The sequence below is a fragment of the Chaetodon trifascialis genome, chromosome 21, assembly GCF_039877785.1.
Source record: "Chaetodon trifascialis isolate fChaTrf1 chromosome 21, fChaTrf1.hap1, whole genome shotgun sequence".
Lineage (NCBI taxonomy): Eukaryota > Metazoa > Chordata > Actinopteri > Chaetodontiformes > Chaetodontidae > Chaetodon > Chaetodon trifascialis.
In genome coordinates, this window is record NC_092076.1 from 14,774,396 (window position 1) to 14,794,431 (window position 20,036).

Genomic DNA, 20,036 nt, shown 5'->3' on the forward strand with positions numbered 1-20,036 from the left:
TACAATGTTGTAGTCCTTAACATTACGATCAGGCATGATTAATATTCTGTACAAGTGAAAAGCCCCTTGAGATTTTGATTTACTGTGCAGACAGCTCTTCAGATTTTCACATTTTGTTGTTTAATTTGTAATATGTCCATTATTTATTCAAGCCTCTTTATTTCCATTTTTCAGAATGCTGATGACAACAATTACCCATTGGAGGCAGGAGTGGTTCCAGCACTGGCCTTTGTGGTGGAGAAAGACTGCATCACCATTCTCAACAATGAGACCGGCTTCCAGGAGAAGAACATCCGGGCCATCTGTGATGTGGGTTGCAGCACCAAGGGCAAACACAAATATGGATACATAGGTAAGTATGTACGTGACGCCTTGCCGGGTTCAGAAACTTTAAGTCAAAGCTCGTAGTTAGAAGTCACCACAGGATATACTGAATACGTGACATGACCTTGTCTTAACATGGTGTATTCATGGTCCTGATTGCTCCACTTGTCACAGGACAAAAGGGCATCGGCTTCAAGTCAGTTTTTAAAGTCACAAACTGTCCTGAGATTCACTCCAATGGCTTTCACTTGCGCTTCGACAAGACCTGCGGCCCCATGGGATACATCCTGCCCCACTGGGCTGAAGATGAGAGGCCTCTGGACACACAGCTGAAGGACATCAATCTGCACAGGTTGGATGATGAAGAAACAGTGGACATTTCTCACTTTTTGCCCACAAGCATCATACCATAGATAGATAGATATATGTATAGATATACACACACACAGGTATACATATATTTTCTGTATGAATGTATATTGTGTGTCTATATATTACACACATGCTTATAGTATACAGTATTACTACCTGAGGTGATTGCTGCCAATACATAGAATAGTCAGTTTGTAATAGTTCAAATAAATAGTTCATTTCTTCAGCTGATGGGGGAGTGAAGAAGAAAAAGGAATCTATAATCTATTATCATGACTGCATTTGTTCTTATATCAGCTGGACCACTAAGATCTGCCTTCCACTGCACTCCGAAAACCATCAGACCAGGAACCTTTTCCATGACGTCCATCCCTCCCTGTTGCTCTTTCTGCACCGTCTGCGCTCCATCACCATCTACAATCAGGTAATTCAATGTGTGTGAGCAAACACACATAAATGATGTAATTTTATTAAAAAACTTAAAGCAAGTTATGAATGATCAACTGTTTTGTATTATTCCACCTCCACAGAGTGAGAAGCGTCTTGTGACAATGACTCGTAAAGACCTCAGTCACAATGTGTTAGAGGTGGAGCACACTGACGGCACTGAGCGCTGGCTCGTGGTCAAAACTATGGTGCAGCCCATGAAGGTAATGCACACACAATAATATTCAAATATAATTATTTGCTTCATTTTCAAGCACACATATCGTATACAGACTTGAGAGCAAGAGCTTGATACCGGTTTCTTCATTCTTCTCAGGAATAAATACAATTCATTGAAGCTTTGCATTTTTTTTACATGCTCCTGTGTTTGCAACATTTAACTTTTCCTTGTTCTTGCCCCTCACCATCTTGCCAGATTTTGTGAAAACTCACTCATTAGGCAGTCTTTTGGTTCCCACATCAAGCAGGAACATATGACAAAACAGTCCAGACACACATACGAGCACATAAACACCACCAAGCAGATTTTAATGATCTGTCAGTCTGAAAGGACGCTATAATCCCTGCTGCTCTCTCTTCTTCAGTCACCTTTCTTCTTCATTTTCCCAGAGGCAGCCACCTATTACCTGCAGTCAGGTTATGTAAGAGAAGAAATGAAACTGATTGAGAGAAAATATGTCAAGACATTTTGTGCTCCAACTTCCCAGCAGCCATTTACCAGGCTCCAATATCTATGTCTGTAAGAAGCCAGCTTGTTTGTGAGCTGTAGCATCTGTTTTGACATTGATCTGTGTCTCCTTCAGATCAAAGAGGATGTGGAGTCCACCGAGCTCGCCCTGGCTTTCCAGTTTGACAGCAGCAAGACAGAAAGTGGCATTGTATGTAAGCCACAGACGCAGCCTGTGTTTGCTTACCTGCCCCTTCGTAGCTTCGGCTTCCGTTTTATCATCCAAGGTGAGAATGGAGTTTAGAATCACAGAGCAATCCGTTCACAGACACACAGTTTGTAACTCTCATTTGATGCTCTTCTCCAGGTGACTTTGACATCCCATCCTCTCGGGAAGATGTTGACAGAGACAGCTCATGGAACCAGTGGCTTCGATCTGAGATACCGCAACTCTTTCTCAAGGCCATGAATGTCTTCATTGTAAGATGATACTGTATCTGCAGGGCGGTGGGAGAAAAAAAATCACTCATAGAGCAAATGAGATGAGATGTACTTTAACTGTGATTGAACGACAATAAAATGCAAACAACTGGCAGGAATTAGTAAATGAATCAGTTTATTAATATATACTATGACAAACAGAGAAAACGCAAATCCTCATTTTTGTCCTTAAAACAAGTGTTTTGTTGTCTCCCTCCATCAGGATCACCCAGAGTTCAAGGGTCTGAAGGGCCTCTGCCAGTTCCTGCAGTTTATCCCCCTGCCTGACGAGGTGTTCGACTTCTTCAAGCCAGTTGCCGGGCAGATTATTCAGCTGCTCAAGGGCAAGCCCTTCCTGCCCACACTCAGCTCAGGTATTACTCACACATGCAGGCTGGGTAATTTTGAAATTTACAACCTTAAAGTCACACAAAACACAGCATAAACAAAACAATTATATTTCTACTATGCCAAAGCTTTGAGCTCAGCTTTGGCACTGGAAATGGAAAGTTTGCGTCTAACCCTGCAGGTGTTCCTCTCCATGCTCTCTCACCCAGATGGCAAGGTTGTGTACAAGCTGCCGTCCCAAGTGGCTGTCTGCGAGGACACCGTGATCCGCGATGTGATTGGCGCAGACGAGCTTGAAAAGCATCTGTCTCTGTCTTATCTCCATCCGGGTTTGAGAAATGCCCCACCCACCTCCCTTCTCACTCACCTTGGAGTCCGATACCTGCGGGGATCTGATGTTTCTACTGTAACCACACAAATGGCCAAGGAGCTGATGAGAGTGGAAGGCATCCACTCAGGTGCATGCAATCAGTGTGTGTAGATGGGGGAAAGTGAAAAAAATCTGATGGAAAGTCAGCCCATATTATAACAAATTATGGTAGATCACAGTGGATTAGAATTGCTAACCAAATGCAACATGTGCAATGTGAAATGTAGTATCATTACATGTATACTGACACCACAAGAGGCTGTGACATTATTACATACAGCAGATGCTCAGATGCAGTTGTAGGCATAACAGCCATGTTCAGTTCAGACACACACCAGCTTTTATGTAGTAAAAGGCGCACAACATTCCATTAATAAGAGGAGACCTTTTAACCTTGTTTTATTGTGCAATGTAGACCAAATTGTCTATAAACATTTTCCTGTTTGCACAATAGTGCAGAGACAAATAAACCCATAAACCCATGTTAGTACACTCATGTAAGGGTGACAGTTGACATGATTGTACCTATGCAGTCTTTGCTAATGGATGCACTCCTGCTTCATTATTGACTGTGTTGATGTAGCTGGTTTTACTTAAAGTAGTATACGGTATATCTTCAGCAGTCTTTTTTTTTTTTTTTTTTACATTTTTTGAAGCTAACTGGTATGTACTGTTATTCATTGGGTACAACCAGCTCACATTTTCAACTCCAACCCTCTGTCTTCTAGATGGCAGCCTGCGTCAGCTGGCCAGGCTGCTGGTTTGCAACTTTCGAGCTCTTGAGCACGGCTATGGGGAGGCAGACTCCATCTTGCAGACCCTCAGGGATCTACCCATCATCCCCCTGGCTGATGGACGTGTGGTGGCACTAAGCAAGGAGGGAGTGTTCTTTCCAATGGAGGAAACCAAGACCAAAAAAAATAAAGCTCAAGCTCAGACAGGTAATGTCACTTCAATGTACACTACTTGAAATATGTGTGTGTGTGTGTGTCAACGTGTGTACACGTTGACATTAAAAGTACTGTATGTTACAACTTAAGTTTTATTTTCAAAGGTTGGGACATTGGTTCTCTCTCCAAGTGAATTGCAGAGATCTCAGAACACTGCGACATCGCTAAAAATAGGTCCAACATACAGAATGCAGGGGCATGTAGAATCGGAGAAGAATTTTGAGCGAGGCAGCAGAATGTGTATTTCTGTCTTTTTGTGCAGATAATTATTACCAAGCACCTGCAGAGAACGTTATGCGTGTGCCAGCTGATGGCACAGTGCTAAATCAGCCACAACAACGACAGCAAAACACAGATAGAAGAAGAAAAGCAGTCAGAAATATAGGGCAGTGCACTTTCACAGGTTTCCAGTTTCCAGTGTGATAAACTGATGTGGAAAAACAAAAATAGATACTGTAAATATGTATCACCCTGGTGATGGTGAGAGGTACACATGTAACACTTTCCATCCGTGCTTTTAAAGCTGAGCGGTGAGACACTTGCAGAAACTGAAAATGATGGCGTGATGGTGTGAAACATGAGATGAATAAAAATAGCACATTGAATTATTTGGTACATTTGGACCAAGACACAAACTGACAGAGTAATTCGGGCTGTAAAACAGATTAAAAAACTTTCTTTTCCGGTGTGAGAAGTTACAGAAACACAATCTGTGTTGTCTGTCTGAGCCGCGTGAAAGGACCTGCATCGACAGCTGTGTCTGTTCTCTCAGCAGTCAGCACATTCGCAGACACTCAGGCCGGCGGAGTAGGTGTAGGACAAACTTCACCTCTCTAAGAATAAGCAGACACACAGACGCTCACATCAGAACCTGCTCACAAAAACGCGGAGGCACGCCACCCGTGTTGTGCGTCATCACATTCAAAAACAGTACCCAAAGCAGAGGTTTAGAATGGCAAGCATGAATAATTGATTTTCACACTCTGATGTAAGCATCCTGCCACTGCGGCTCGCTGGCTTCAGTAATCATGTAGTCTAAGTGCTCTGGTGTCTTTACAAGCAACTCAGATAAGCTTGTGGACTTCAAATTGATTCTGCTTTATCTTTGTATCTTTCCACGCTTTTTATCGTCTCAGTAAATCAGGTCATCTATCTGATCTTGACCTTGATTAACTGACCATAAAGGTCAGGCGCTCCCCTTCAGATAAGTATATCCCAGCAGCTGTGCGTGCGTGATTGACAACAGCAACATTTCACAAATTCTCTGTTTGAGCAGCATGTGTAGATTTCAGCCCTTCATTTGAAAAGAATGCAGTGAACTTCACCTCCTGGTAGACATGAAACCGAACGCAGAGGAATGATATGAAAGTTGACAGGAAATAGTAGCTGTAGGATTAAAGTCTTGACTCGAGCTGGGTTTCATGCCGGTGACTGCAGCTGGAGCACAAACCTCATGCTCTGCTTAACGGTGAAGTCAAGTGGATGGAGATGTGTATGATAGCTTCAGCGAGACAGCTGAGATAAACACAATGTTCCTCTGAAATATTGAGCAGTACAGAGATCAGTGGGGAAATCTTCCTTCAGATGCCAGTTTCAGACTGTGGAAAAGTAGGTCACTGGAGGATTTCAGTAACTCATATTTAGGTGTACCCCGATTCCAAAAAAGTTTGGACGCTGTGTAAGGCATAGATAAAGACAGAATAGAGACTTTTGCAAACAAACTGTGTTTATCGACAGCATTTTAAGGAAGTGTTCCTGAGCCCATGTAGTGATATCCTTGATCCAATCATGTGTTCACAAAGTGGTGAACCTCACTCCATCCTAGTTGTGAACGTCTGAGCCATTCGAGGATGACCCTTTCATACACAATCATGATACTATCACCTGTTACCAGTGAGCCTGTTTACCTGTGGAATGTTCCAGGTGTTTTTGGAGCATTCCACATCTTTCCCAGTCTTTAGCTGCTCCTGTGCGAACTTGATTGAAATGTCTTGCTGGCACTGAATTCAAAATAAGTAGAATCAATGAAGCCGTTGAGGTAGAACATTAAACATACTGTCTTTGTTTTCAATTGAGTATATGACAAAAAGTATTAGCAAATTATCACATTCTGTTTTATGTCTCACACTGCAACCCAAGTGTCCATTAAGAAATTCAGGAAATTCAGACTCACGACAGATTCTATAATTCCAAAAATCTGGGGCAAAATAAGACTAGACGTCAGTACTGAAAAATGTCCTCAGCAAAGTAGTTTGTTGGCACTGCAGGCATCTGCTTCTCTTAACATCAGCTGCAAAATAGTCTCTTAAGTTGATGTAAATCATGTAATGGACTAGATGGTCTGCAAGGCTCATAATTGAGACTAGAATGTGTCACCTACAATGCAATATATAATATAAAAACAGCACTGTGACAAGTACAGCCCTGGAACTAGAAACTGGAAAGTTCAAAAAAGTTTAATATGTGTTTCTTATTGTGTCTCGTTTGTTCCACAGAAGCTCTGGCTGCGTTGTACAGGGATGTAAATGTAGTTCACCCCTCTCTGCTGAGCTGTGTCGAGCCTCTGGAGAGTCAGCAGGTTCGAGAGCTGCTGAGAAGACTTGGCGTTCATGAACTGGAGCCACAGGAGCTACTGAAGCAGCACATTTACCCCTCAATACAGAACAACAAATGGAAGGTACCATGCTCTCTATACCGTCACAATTTGCCTGTGTTAAATAGCAGGTTTAATGCTTAAAGAAAGTACTGCCAGTCGTATTTTGGCTTAAATGTCTTTCTGTCATGTCTCCCCTCTTTTTCATTCAACCCCATTGTTCTCCACTGATTCCACCACCAGTCCAAGCCCGAAGCAGTGGTGGTGAGCTACTTGGTTTTCATCAAGCTGCACTCTTCGTTCAGCCAGTACTCTGACATTGCAGTGCCCGTCCTCACCAACAGGGGTCTGCTGTGCCCAGTCAATGAAAGAGTCCACTTCACCGAAGAGTACGGCAACATCAACCTGCCAAGGAAACTGCCTGGTAGGGAGAAAGCCACAGCCCTGACACTGACACACACAGTATGTGTGCTATGTAAGTGGTAGTGGAGTGGACAGCGGGTCACGGAAAATGGATCAGACTATTTGGCCTTGCACTTTAAAAAAAAGAAAGGGGCTGAAATCAGAAAGTAGTGCTCTCATTACAGTGTTTCTTTTGGAGCATTTTTACATGTAAATGTTTTTACAAGATTTAGGATCCCTTGCCGTTATTGTCTAATAGTAGTATACTTATCAAATAGGTACACCCTGTTAATGTTCTAATGTTAAAGCTGTGCTATTGTAGATATGGTGTCATTTTCCATCTTGTGTAAATTGCCAGAAGATATTTTAGGTGTCTGTTGATGATGGTGTTTATGACATGCAGAGTATGACAGCTGATCAAGGCGTACATAAATGCTGCTGGCCAGTTTAGTACTGACAGTTACCAGCTAACAATTATTACCATTGACAATTGATCTAGAGATTATTTTCTCGATTAATCGTGTTTTTTATAAATTTATAAAAAGGTTTATAAAAGGTTGAGTCTCTAAGATTAATGTTAACCCTACAGTCCAAATCCCAAAGATATTCAGTTTATTATCTTAAAAGAAAAACTGTAAGTATTCACATTTGATTCAGTGGAACCAGCAAATTTATTGCCATTTTTGCTTAAAATTGATAAAAACAAAGTGGTTGCTGAAGAATTTTCTTTCCATCGACGAATCCATTGCTTGACAAATCAAAGTCAGCTTCTGTAAAATATGCCTTGATCGACTCTGATACCAATCTTTTAGATCCCAAATGAGGCCGTGAGGAAGCCAAGAGCCAGCCTGTCATATCACCGCTGCTGTTAGCGCGAGTGACTTTCTAAATGATGACCATATTTCTCAGAAAGCTACTGTAGCCGATGCCCATCCCCAACATGATTATGCTACAGTCCTTTTTTTTTGGCCTCGTTTTGTCTCCTAATGGGCTTTACAGAGGAAGTTGTGTTGTTAGTGATTTCTCCCTCTCAGGCCTTGGCTCTTTTCATCATGCACCATTGCCAGACGCTCTGAAAGCTTTGGTTCTGTTTGTATTGGATAAGCAGTGTAGCAGTATACCTGCTGGCAGTAAAGCTGCTGCAAAGCAGATTCCCTGTGAGATTTGACTAATTACACTAATGTTTCACTGATATGAATAATTAACTGATATCAAAAGGTAAATACTGCACTTCAGTCCTTCAGTTCCTCTCTGTCTTTGATTTTCTCATCCCCTTTACCTCTTTACTGTTCTACTGCTCAACAGATTCATGTATGCCAAACAGTATTTCTTTATTCTTTCTTCTGTTAACACTTAACCTGCTACCTGTCCGCTTTTTTCCTCCACCAGGCTGCGATTGGATCTTGCTGAGTCCCTGCTACGTGCAGACGGATAGTGATGTAGCAGGATGGAGAGAACTGTTCAGCAGACTGGGAGTTAGAGACGGTCTCGTCATCCGCAAAGAGAGACAAACATTTACTGCCAAAGAACTGGTGAGGAGGATATCCCTGAACCGTTACCTCAGCTATTTCGAGATCACAGAAAAATGCAATTATATGTAAGACCAGACGAAGGTCATCACAGCCCCCCACCTGTGAGCCATGTGGGATGATAAAAGGCTCTGGATGTGTTGTGTAAGGACACAATATTTACTGGTTGCATGGACACCAGAGGCAGAGCAGAATCTTCCTGAAACATGCTGCATTACACACGATCTGTGATTCACCATGATAAATAAGGTGGTGATTAAAGGATGAAGATATTAACCGTTGTGAGTCACTCTAGGACTAGAGGGATCAATAGCTGCTTTGAGGGTGATCAGAAAAAGCAGGTGACCGATGGGACGTGTCACAGACCGAGCTGAGGCTGCACAGGTCAGACATTCCTGATGCCTGTTTTAGCCTGGGCTACAGCAAACAAGGATAGTGGGTGGATTCGTCATGATACCATCAGTCACTGTGTCTCTCCTGCTGGGCTGCTGACAGTGCGGTCAGCCGAGGAGTCACTACACTGGACAGAAGTAGAGGAGCGTGTACAATTCATTGTGTACAATGAAGCAGCTAAAAAGTAACACAGTAATCCGCCATATGATGTGACTTCATCTCAATTAAATTGCCTACCCAGTTCAGTAACAGTTTGTTTTTCTGTGTCGTCCCCCCCCGCAGGCCTCTAGTCCCTGGTCAGCGGAAAGTACAGCATTGTACCAAAATCCAGGGGAGACGTGTGTGCTCGATGACTACCCCTGCGAGGAGTTTCATGCCTTGGCCACAGCCCAGCTGCCTGGCTCTCTCCTCCTGCAGCAGAGATTGGCCCTGCTGGAGCTGCTGGCGACCAACTGGGATACTGGGTAACACACACATACACGGACACACACTCATTTATATGTTTCTCCTCCTATGTCAGATTCTGTCTAGTTGAAGAGTGTCCCAGTTGAGAAGCATTATCTGGGTGTCTGTTGTATTGAGGAAACCTAATGGCCAGAGGTAGGATAATAGCTTTAGGGTTAGTGAGGGTCACCATGCGTCTGGGGCTGTTAAGTCTTACTGGGCTAAAGTGGGGACATTAACAGGTTGATGTTATTTTGTCCCTGAGAGAAAAGGGACACATAAGCCTTTTGTTTTGGTTTTTATTTGAGCTTGCCAGAGGGATCAGTCTGTGGATTAATTCATCTGGATTTAGTTGCTCTTAGCTCTGCCCCATCTCGTGAGTTACTGTTATAGATGTGTACGAGCAGAGGAGAGCAGTTCAGGTGAGGAGGTCACCCGAGCACACAAACATACCGGTGAGCAGCGCACGCTGCCAATACGCGTGCAGTATAGGGATTAAAGTGTTCTGGTTTGGGTGAAAATAGGGTAAAAAGGAATTAATTTGAATGTGCAATGTGGTAGCTTGTAGAAGGGAGATCCAGCGAACAGCAGGTGAGGCACGTGGTAAGAGGCGATTACACTGGTAATCTTGGCCGACTATACCAGAGAGTAGCAAAATCAATCTGGCGACGAGTCTTCAGCTGTCCACAGTCTTTATACTGCGCTGATTAAGATGTGTTCCAGCTGAGACGGAGCCAGCTCCCAGCCACCTAGAAAGCCACGCCCAGCCTCTGCCAAAAAAGGAAGCGCCCGAAAACACAGCCCAACACCTCTCCACAAAACACAGCATGCATTTTTCCAAAGCATGCCAGCGAGTTTTCTATGTCAGCGATTCGTATTACTTTCCATAATGTTCACCTTTGCCTTTTATTTGTCGTCCTTGTCTAAGTTTTAGACAGCATAGTTTATAAATGCAGTCCTGATCAGCTGCAGACTTTCATGTCTTCTGCAGCACTCAGCCCCTCCAGTACTCTAATGCACCACACCTGCAGATTGTTCAAATCAGTCGACTGTTTGAGCTGCCTCACCATGCAGAGATAACATGAGAGACAAATAGGAAAAGATCTATTTTCATCTCATGCCGCACTAAAGGAATGAAAACTATTGGCTGCCTCGAAGTAAAACACAATGATCTGAATTTCCTTCTTCTTTTTTAAGCCACAGCTCTGTAGATACATGTGGAGCATAACTGGCATCAATTTGACACAATTCGATTTTTCTTTAGAGTTCCTTGGTGCATTTAACTTTGACCGTTAAGCAATCGCAATGCTGCCGAGTGCTGTGCATTCTGCAGAGGAATGTAGGTCACACAGTTCTGCCACTTTGTTGAGCTGTCACAAGTGACACTAAGATCACAAAGCTACAACCGCAGAGGCTGTCATCCCTGCGCTGTAATCAAAGGATCTCTGACGTTATATGAGCATGTATTAAATGTATCCAGTCAAAGAAGCATTATCATTATCATTGGTTGCTCCCATCTATTCTTTGACTTCCACTGCAGAGAGGAGGTTTGAAAGTTTGAATCGCCTCTCCCATTCTTCCAGACACCGATACTCTCAGTACCTCACCGCTCAAGTGATTGACAGTGATGGACGACAAATCAAAAACACCAAGTCCTCCTTCTACCACTACTTGTGCTGTCTTGACTGGGTGCCGACGTATCACCCACTGGAAGGAGGACAGCAGGAAAGACAGTACCTCCGTCCAAACTCAGTCTACCTGAGCTCACCTGAGGTCATCAGCCTGCTCGGGACTCATGTCTGTTACGTGGACATAAACCCCAGCGAGTTTACCAGAGCTCTCGGTAAGAAAGAGTGTGATGGTTTAGACTTGTGTTGTCCATTGCTGTAGCTCTTTCTTATCCCATACTTGCCTTTGAACCAGTTCCAGAATAGACAGTTTGTCTGTAATTGTCTTTTCCTTCTTTCAGGAATGAGACAAAGTGTCTCAGTGGATGCTCTGATTAACTACCTGAAGGAGTGGTGTGTCAAACCAGAAGCGGATGACCAGGAGCAGAGAGTACCTGCGGATGAGTTGGAGGGAGCGAAATTCACGTCCACCGTTCAGCACATCCACAACGTCTACACTCATCTGCATAAGAACTGTCCCCTGAGCACCCTGAAGCAGCTGTTCCAGCACACGCCTGCCGTTTTCATAGAGTACAACAGGTACGTCATCAGCTGTATAAACATACTTTTCTGATTCATGTCGAAATTCAGTGACCACAAGTCAAGCTTAACCCCCCCCCAGGCGAAATGATGGCTGGTGTTCAGGACATTTCTACCACCTGAAGGAGGTGTGCTGGAGCGACCCGACGGCCATGTTTCTGCGCTACAAGTGGCTGACTCATGGACCAGACAGCCCTGTACAGGAGCCCAAAATCCTGGCTCCATTCTACAGCCCACTGGACGGCATGAAAATGTTCTTCATGAGAGTACGCTGCCATTTGAGTGTTTTCCCCAAAAGATCTCATGTCTCTGATTTTGTCTCATTAATATCCTTACATATAATTACATACATATAATGTTTCAGAATCAGATTTTAGCAGCTGTAGCTAGCTAGCTAATTAAGTCAGCATTAGCATCATGAGTTGGTTGGAAATGCCGTCACTAGAAGATGCTAAAAGTCCAGGTTTTTGGGGTTTAGATGGGAATAGATTTTACTATAAAGGCACTTTGTTGACTCCTTACTGTTTTTAACCAGTTTTCAGACCAGACTCCACCATTACAAATATACACTATTCATTCGTCTGTGATTTTATCTGTGTCTTATGTATAGCTCCTGAATGTGGATCCCAGTCCCAATATGAATCAGTATGTCGGTTTGTTGGAACTGATCTGCTCATCATCTCCCATACCAACTGCTGAAGTGCTGCAGGATGTGTCGGTGCTCTATGCCAGACTTGGTAAGACATTTACATTGCCAGGCTTGTGTTTCAGAGATTCTCATTCAGTCGCTGACATGTTTTTTTACTCTTTATGTCCCATCTGTCTGCAGCTCATTATCTCTCTGCTCTGCAACTGTTATATTTCCCTCTTGACTAGCTTGACTTGTTTCGTTCTCCCTCTGTTCCCCGACTTTACATATAATATAAATCTTTCGATCTTCAACAGCTCTAAAGTGTACCATTCCAGTATCTGGTGACCAGGAAAACAGCCCTCAGCCCAAACTCGATCGTAGTTACTGCTCCACCTTGAAGGGTGAGTAATTCATACTCATTCATGTTCATGCAAATGCAACCCTGCCTGACTATTTACTGCAAAGTATTAGCCTCAAATGAGCATCGTCCACCACCTGTCAGTGTGGAACATGTTCTGAAAGCAGCTGGGAGGAATTAGTTGCTGCAGTCTGGAATGACTTTACACTGCTGAGTGAAAGTAGAAACTCTACTGTCTGCAGTGCAAGTGTTAGGAGGTGTGGCAGCAGCAGAGTCAACGACAGTACTGATGGAATCAGGGGCTCATCTGAAAGTGTGTGTTTTCACGGAAGTCCTTGAGAGGTCTGTACCCGAGCAGCAAGTAGTAGTGACTTCTAATGGATGACCACTGTCTTCCAGCGAGGGAAAAAAGGAACATTTTTTGGTTGTAGGTTTAACAATTGAATCCTCCCCACAGAAGATCAGTGGCATGCAGGTAGTGGTAATGTTCCTAGGTAATGCCCTCTGCCCTAAGAGCAGTGTAAATTGTCCATTGGAAGATTAATGAGGTATCTTCAGTGATCAAGTAGCAGTGGATAGCGCGGTGGGGAAGAAAGCCACATTGAAGACCTTCAGCTGACCCTTGTTGTTCTTCTTGCCTTGTGCTCAGGTATGGTGTCTGATAAGAAGATCTTCCCCACCAAGGATAACAGCTGGGTGAGTCTGGCACGCAAACCCATGATTCCTGACAACAGAGAGCTGGAGAAGATCTTTAAACCTCATAAGCAGGTGTGTCTGCTCAACCTGCCACCAGCAGAGAAGAAGACCGCTCGCAAGAGCAAGATTGGGAACTTTGGTACGCAGCAGTTACAGATTTGTCTAGATTTGTACTTTTATCAATGCCCAAAATTGCAGAAATAGAACCCAAGATAAAATGGAAGTCCTGACTATTGTTGTATATTCGCCTGCCAGGGCCGGGAGAGCGAGTTAACGCCATGCCTTCCTTCGACGAGAAGGACCGATCTTTGTTTCTGGAGATCTGTGGAATCCGCCAGCTCTCCCAGTGTGTCAAGACCGAGCCTCAGACTGAGAACCTGAGACCCTGTCCACCTTTGCAGACCATGGTGCGCTCCGTGATACCCTACATTCAGAGGTTCCTCTACCACCACGACGAGCTGTGTGAGGTCTACTCAGAGCTGATTGACAACAACATCGGAGAGAAAATCAGGCGACTTTACTTCGGACAGGTCAGAAGATCACGCCTAGGCAGTTTAGAGCTGAATTGCTAGAGGTAGTTCCACTGGTCTTAAGAATATACATGTACAAGTATGCACTGTTGGACATGTTGGCACAGAAAGCGAGGAGCAAAGCACAAACATAATGTCATCTGGAATGTGCTGCGTTACCAATCTGAGCTGCTGTCTGATCGTTCCAAGGTGGGAAAGCTGTACATTCGCTACCAGCTGGACGTTGCTGACAGCGAGGTGGTGGAGGTGCAGGATGTTAACTGTCTGCTGAAGGACAACAAGGAGCTTTACCTTCAGAAAGATCACCTCTCAGCCAAGCTGGACATCTGCAGGTGTGTGTGTATGTGTGTGTGGATGGAGAGTCACTTCTGCTGTAACACTAATTCCTAATTCCTGATCTTTTTAATCTCCATAAATGGAGTTTGCTTAACACGTGCACACCTGACCGACTTCACTGGAGCAGTTAGACGTTCAATGTATACTATGTTTGTGTGTGTGTGTGTGTGTGTGTGTGTGTGTGTGTGTGTGTGTGTGTCTCAGGGAGCTGGTGAAACTGTTCTGCACGGAGCACAGCCACAGGAAAGAGCTGATGGCCTTCCTGAGTGGCCTGATAACATCGCTCAGCGTAAGTGATATGCGATCCCTTCAAACATTGATCACTAATCCACATCTCCGCTCACGGTCATCCTGTCATTCTTCTCTGTCACGCTTGCACACTTTACTGCCACCATGGCAGCGCTGACCATAGCTAGAACTAATAGGCCGTTTCCCTGGAGGGAGTCACGTTTACATTACGCGGCAACTCGCTCTCGTTTCTGTGGAGCGGTGCAGCAACAGAGACTCTGTGAAGTCAGAGAGTTAAAAGGTTAACAGGGCTCACATCGGGCCTCAACTTTGATCCGTCTCTGTTGAATAATCTGTCCTTTCTGGTTTTCTTTGAGCAGCAGCTTCTTTGAAACATGCGGCAGAACTGGGCTGCGTTCTACAATGGATGTTGAAATCTGGAGAAGACGCAGCCAACTGTTTGATTTAAGTTGTGCGTCTGGATTTGCCAAAATAAACAAAATGGATTTCTTGACTGATTATAGATTTTAATGATGTGATGCTGAGGCGTAACACCCATTTAATTCGCTGGAGTCAGACTGATGCAGATATGAGAGGCTTAAGGGAAAATTGCATCCAGATCTGCCTCTCAATTTATTGCGTCCGCTTATTACTTCAACTTTCGTATTATTCTGGGAACTGATCAAACAGTCACTGACTGAACATGTAAATGAGGTCATCAACACATTAACGAGATGAAACGCCTCTGAAGCCACAAGGTTGGGAACGTCTGCCGCTTCCTCTTTTTGCGTGCGAATCTGAAAGGAGAAATCAGCTCTGGGTTCGTTTTTTCAATCCTGATCGTTAATTCTCAGTTTCGGTATGAAGTACTTTAACTCCCTCTGAAAAGCAAGCCATGCTGTACAGACCGAATAATGAACTTCTACTATTCCTGGAAAACATTAAAGAAAAGCTTTAATCGAAAACAAATGTAATATCCTACCGTTGTTGCCTCTGTTTGTGTGTGCAGGACTCAGGATCCCTGAGGAGATACTTGCTCAAAGAGGACATCAGAGAGCTGCCCAGTGAGGAGGAGGTGTGGGAGGTCCCAGAGCCCCCCAAACTAGATATTAACCTGGAGAGAGGTACAGAGGACACCTACACATCATCACTGCTCTAAAAGCAAGATGCAAAATCTCATCCAGATCGTCTCGTGATGACGTCTGTAAAGGAACTGACAATGAAGGAGCGTTCAAAGTGTCCTTTACTGACTATCCTGTCACTGCTACTTGTGGCCTCAGTGGGCACTGTTCTGCAGTAATTACATAGCCTTATTGAAAGCCCTCGCACAAACCAGTTAAAGGAAATCAGCTATTACTTTCTAGATTCTCTTATTCTCAGCAAATTGCATAAAGAAAACAATTTGTTAGTCTGTCTCTCAATACTCCCCGACAAATATATAGTTTCATTTTTCATTTCATACATGCATGCATGTGTGCAGCCCAGTGTCAGCCTGTGAAAGAATGAGAGTGTGATGCAGAACATCAGCTTGTAGCTCAAACTGGAGCATGAGATGGATTCTAACAACGCTGCGCCTCTTTCTCTCTCAGTCTGTGTGATGGTGACATCTTACATCTGCAGTTTCTGCAAGTCTCTCTGTGACACTTGCCCCGATTCCCATTATCATTTCATAATATTCAAAGTGTTTTTCTTCTCCGTCTCAGCCGTGCACAAACACTCCCCCTCTACACACACACACACACACACACACTCACCCATAGATAACTGGTGTGTTTCTCACATATGCTAATTCGGGTTTGTTCACTGTTGTGTGTGGCGACATAAAAGAGCAGCTGTTGCCAGGGCTCAAAGAGCGAGAGGAGCAGATCCCTCACTGCAGCAAAGAGCACACACACACTTTGTGTCTCTCACACTCACACACACACTTACATCTGCAAAGATTAATGTGATCAAAAGACTTTTCATCACAAATCTGTTTTGTGGCATAAAACAGGCTTATATAATTGATGTTTTGCAGCTTTTATCTAGTGTTTTCTTCTTCTGCTTTGGTTGTAACTAAGTGTAAATGTTGTGCCTCAGTGCTATCAAGGAGCGACTCCTTCATCAGCTCCCCCGAGGAGCCATCTCGCCCTGCACAGGAGGACGGGGCACAGACGCTGGTTTGCTGGCCTCCTCGAGCATCCATACTGAATGCAAAAACCAGTCGCACTGGTACGTCAAGAAAGAGAGGGTTGTTTCAGCTTGGTCACTTCTTCGCAATGCGAAACTGCTTTTCTCATGAATTCTGTGTGGCGGCAGGTCATGCAGACAGCAGCGTGGTAGAGGCCGTCATGAAGATGTGGCCGCCTCCTGCTGCACCCAGAGACAGGGACCCAGAGAAGGACGTCGCCCACAGAGAAAGCAGCCAGAGTCTCAGCAGCAGCTCCGAGGCAAACCAGCCACCCAGGAACAGCAGACCTGCAGACCCTCAGAGAGTCCATCCAGGCCAACCTAACCCTGCTGCCGCTGTGACCTCGAACACGCCACAACCTCCAGGTTACACATTCAAGAAACTTCTACTGCCTCTGTTCATGCTGGTTTAGAGTTACTTTAAAAAACTGTTGTTGTAATTGCTGCAAGCAAAATGTTGAATTTAAAGGTGCACTAATCAATAATATTGTATAAAGATTTTATTCTCTTTATTTTATCTTTGTTCTGGCAGAATTTGAAAATGAGGTACAGTTTATGTTTACAGCAAAATATGAAGCAAATCCATTCTACTAAATCAAGGCCTCCTTTAATAAACTAGTCTGGCCACTCTGGCCATTTGTGACTGAGTGAAAGATGCTGTAGTCACACACACTGAACATCCTGTGTTAACTTCTTCCATTTGGTCTGGTCTGTTGCCGACAGAGCGCAGTCAAGAGAGTGAGACCACGGCGTCTAACAGAGCTGAGGGTGGAGAGGAAAGCGCAGCTCCCAGACCTCCATCTGCACAGCCTGCTGAGACAGCCAGAGAGCAGCCGGCTCCAAGCGCCCCGTGGGCTTCTTCTCCTCATTCCCAAAAATCAGAAAAATAAATGTGGAAAACTAATGTTGATTTTGCTCCTTACATAATCCCTCATGCCTCTTCTCTTCCCCCTTCCCTCTCTAAACCGGTCCTTCCTTTGTCTCCCTCTCAGCGGCGTCCCCGAGGCTGTGGTGCTTTCCAGCACGTTCCAGGGGACTGCAGCCACTGCTGAGACTCAGCGTCCTCCTCTGAACCTGGACTTCCCTCACTGGAACACACAGGCCACACTGGAGGACATGGCGCTCACCTGCCAGAGACCCACCACCGTCAGTACTTTCACTACATGTGATGATTTATCAGCGGTTGAGCTTTGGCGAGATTTTCTAAATATTGTGCTTCGCGTAGGTGTTGTTGTCCGACGACGCAATGGACATGGTGGCAATCGGTGAGTGGGGGGAGCAGCTGGTCAACTCCTTCCTGTGTCACTGGCGAGACAGCGGTGAGCCTGGACGACCCACGCACATCCTGTGGTGTAATCAGGACGGAGAGACGGGCCAGCCCTACGACTTCAAGCTCACTTTTGGACACGCGGGACAGCCGCCAGTGGTGTATGTGGAGGTGAAATCAACTATAAAGAAAGAGAAGTCGTTCATCCACCTCTCTGCCAACGAGCTGGACTTTGCACTGAAAGAGAAGGAGCGCTATCACATATTCAGAGTGTACAGCGCGGGAGACGCCCAGAATGTCCGCCTGTGTCGCATTCAGAACCTGGCGCAGCATCTCCACACAAAAGATGTGCCACTTTATCTGTTTTTGTAGGGCCTTTGTCCGTTTGTGGCTATATTTGCACTATTATTAACCCACACCACGATGACAGGCCAGCACAGTCATATGCCTTTACAAGTTCATCCTAACTGCACTGATTTTAATTCTTTTAAATGTCTTTCCTAGCGTGTCGTTTTGCGTTCTAATGAGAAAACAGTACACATTCCTGTTTCCTTTTTGCTCAAAATATTCGTATTGCCACTACACACTGTACGATTTTAAAATGGTCCCTGGACATACTGAATGTCTTTTACCTTTTTTTAATTCCCCCTACCTCACCTTTACTCCAGCATTCCTTTGAAATAAAATTATTTTCTGTCAGCTGAATGACTGAATGATTTTGACTCATGGCGCTGCGTGTGAGCAGTTTTTATGCCTTGAATTAGCTCACAGACAGTTCTAGTCCATCATTAGCAGTGAGACATCCTGTCACCTCAACTTCGCTAACAGCGAAGCGGCTATAGCTGAGGTTTAAGTTAAATCAAGTGGAAGCGCAGCTGACTGGACAGGTCCCTCACAGGCACCCATCATTCCCAGTAATTACGCTGTCACAGTGAACAGGCCGTGCTTCGATAGGCCAGGCATACAGAACATCTCTATGATGCTCACACAGCTTTTCCACTCTTCTTTAATCGCTTATTTCTTGATACAGTTATTACTCCTCAAAGAAAAGGCCATCTGACCACCCCAGAGAACCCCTGGTGGTTCCTAAACCAGACTATCAGAGCTACAGTCTGTGCAGTTGGTGTAGGATGGTAATCCTTGCAAAACGGGACACTTATTACCCATGTGATGAGTGTTGGTGGAGAGATCAGAAACAGCCTGTGGGGACAGCACCTCCCTATTTTCATCCTGTGATGCAACCACTTGGTAACCAGAGGGCTGTTTTCCATGAAGAATCAGTCATGGGTAATGTGTCACTGAGAGACTAAATATATTAAATGAGCCAATTGCAGAATGTCTGATTTACGGTAAAGCTAGACAAACATAAAACAAGCTGCCAGAGCTCGTGAGATATAACTTTGGCTAATATAATACACAGTATTTGTTTCAAAGATATGCACAGAAATAGTAAAATATAATGTCTTTATAAAGAAAATGAACCAACATCAACACGGACGATAAAGACACTGTTAACTTGCTGCAGTGTTGTGAATATTGAAGCAGTGTTTTATCAAAGATAGAGACTCATGCAAAGCCACAGTCATGAGACACAACTGTGATGACTACCAGGTGATGCTTGTTTTTTTCTTTTTTATCCTCAAACACATATTTTTATTAGAAGTGGGACTCCTCATGCCCTGCACAGATAACCCCTCTGTATTGCATTTATGAGGCATTCAAATGCAGCTTGTAAAGTCCATGTCAGAGCTCTTACATCATAAATAAGAGGTGAATTTTGGATTGAAAATATGACAAAATTGTTCCTGTGACCCAGCAGATACTGGTGGTGATTGCTTGTGTATTTAAAGAGCTGTATTCTGAAAAGCAAAGCACCTGATTTATTCTAACAACAGAATAGCATCAAATTTTATATAACCTGTGTTTCATCGGGTAAGTCCCATTGAGGTTGGAAACCTTTTTAGATAACAGACAAAATTAGTGTTGCAATCGTGATCACGGCTCAGTATGTCTCTTGATCTGAGAGAACTGGCAGCTATGATGGTATTTGGCCCGATATTACTTTATGACTAATAACCTTCTATTGCCTGAATCGACGTATGGACAGAAAACACAGCATAATATGTGTGAGTGACTAGAATTTGGTAAGAATCTCAGTGTGTTCAGATAAGCAGGATCATCAAAATCATTTCAATCTCACTTTCTTTACAAGGTTTTCAACATGATACTTGAAGTGATTCATCAAGACAAACACCTACGATGTTTTCATAACAGGCATGTATTAAAATAATAATA

General features: G+C 44.1%; 1 protein-coding gene across 2 annotated transcripts in view; it reads left to right on the forward strand.

The window, feature by feature from the left end:
• The window catches only part of LOC139349463 (uncharacterized), a 31,639-nt gene extending 13,199 nt beyond the window's left edge, over positions 1–18,440 (forward strand). For both annotated transcript variants that reach the window (XM_070990276.1, XM_070990277.1), the window contains exons 20-47: positions 175–352; positions 499–676; positions 994–1,120; positions 1,227–1,346; positions 1,947–2,097; positions 2,178–2,290; positions 2,514–2,664; positions 2,848–3,096; positions 3,737–3,949; positions 6,454–6,635; positions 6,795–6,975; positions 8,343–8,485; positions 9,158–9,339; positions 10,903–11,162; positions 11,289–11,526; positions 11,609–11,792; positions 12,137–12,263; positions 12,472–12,558; positions 13,165–13,350; positions 13,467–13,741; positions 13,931–14,073; positions 14,282–14,366; positions 15,315–15,429; positions 16,385–16,516; positions 16,604–16,840; positions 17,198–17,324; positions 17,467–17,620; positions 17,700–18,440. In XM_070990276.1, the coding sequence (XP_070846377.1) occupies positions 175–352; positions 499–676; positions 994–1,120; positions 1,227–1,346; positions 1,947–2,097; positions 2,178–2,290; positions 2,514–2,664; positions 2,848–3,096; positions 3,737–3,949; positions 6,454–6,635; positions 6,795–6,975; positions 8,343–8,485; positions 9,158–9,339; positions 10,903–11,162; positions 11,289–11,526; positions 11,609–11,792; positions 12,137–12,263; positions 12,472–12,558; positions 13,165–13,350; positions 13,467–13,741; positions 13,931–14,073; positions 14,282–14,366; positions 15,315–15,429; positions 16,385–16,516; positions 16,604–16,840; positions 17,198–17,324; positions 17,467–17,620; positions 17,700–18,113 (4,932 nt within the window). In that variant the 3' untranslated portion in view covers positions 18,114–18,440. The remainder of the gene's footprint in view (positions 1–174; positions 353–498; positions 677–993; positions 1,121–1,226; positions 1,347–1,946; positions 2,098–2,177; positions 2,291–2,513; positions 2,665–2,847; positions 3,097–3,736; positions 3,950–6,453; positions 6,636–6,794; positions 6,976–8,342; positions 8,486–9,157; positions 9,340–10,902; positions 11,163–11,288; positions 11,527–11,608; positions 11,793–12,136; positions 12,264–12,471; positions 12,559–13,164; positions 13,351–13,466; positions 13,742–13,930; positions 14,074–14,281; positions 14,367–15,314; positions 15,430–16,384; positions 16,517–16,603; positions 16,841–17,197; positions 17,325–17,466; positions 17,621–17,699) is intronic.
• Positions 18,441–20,036: the final 1,596 nt, after the last annotated feature.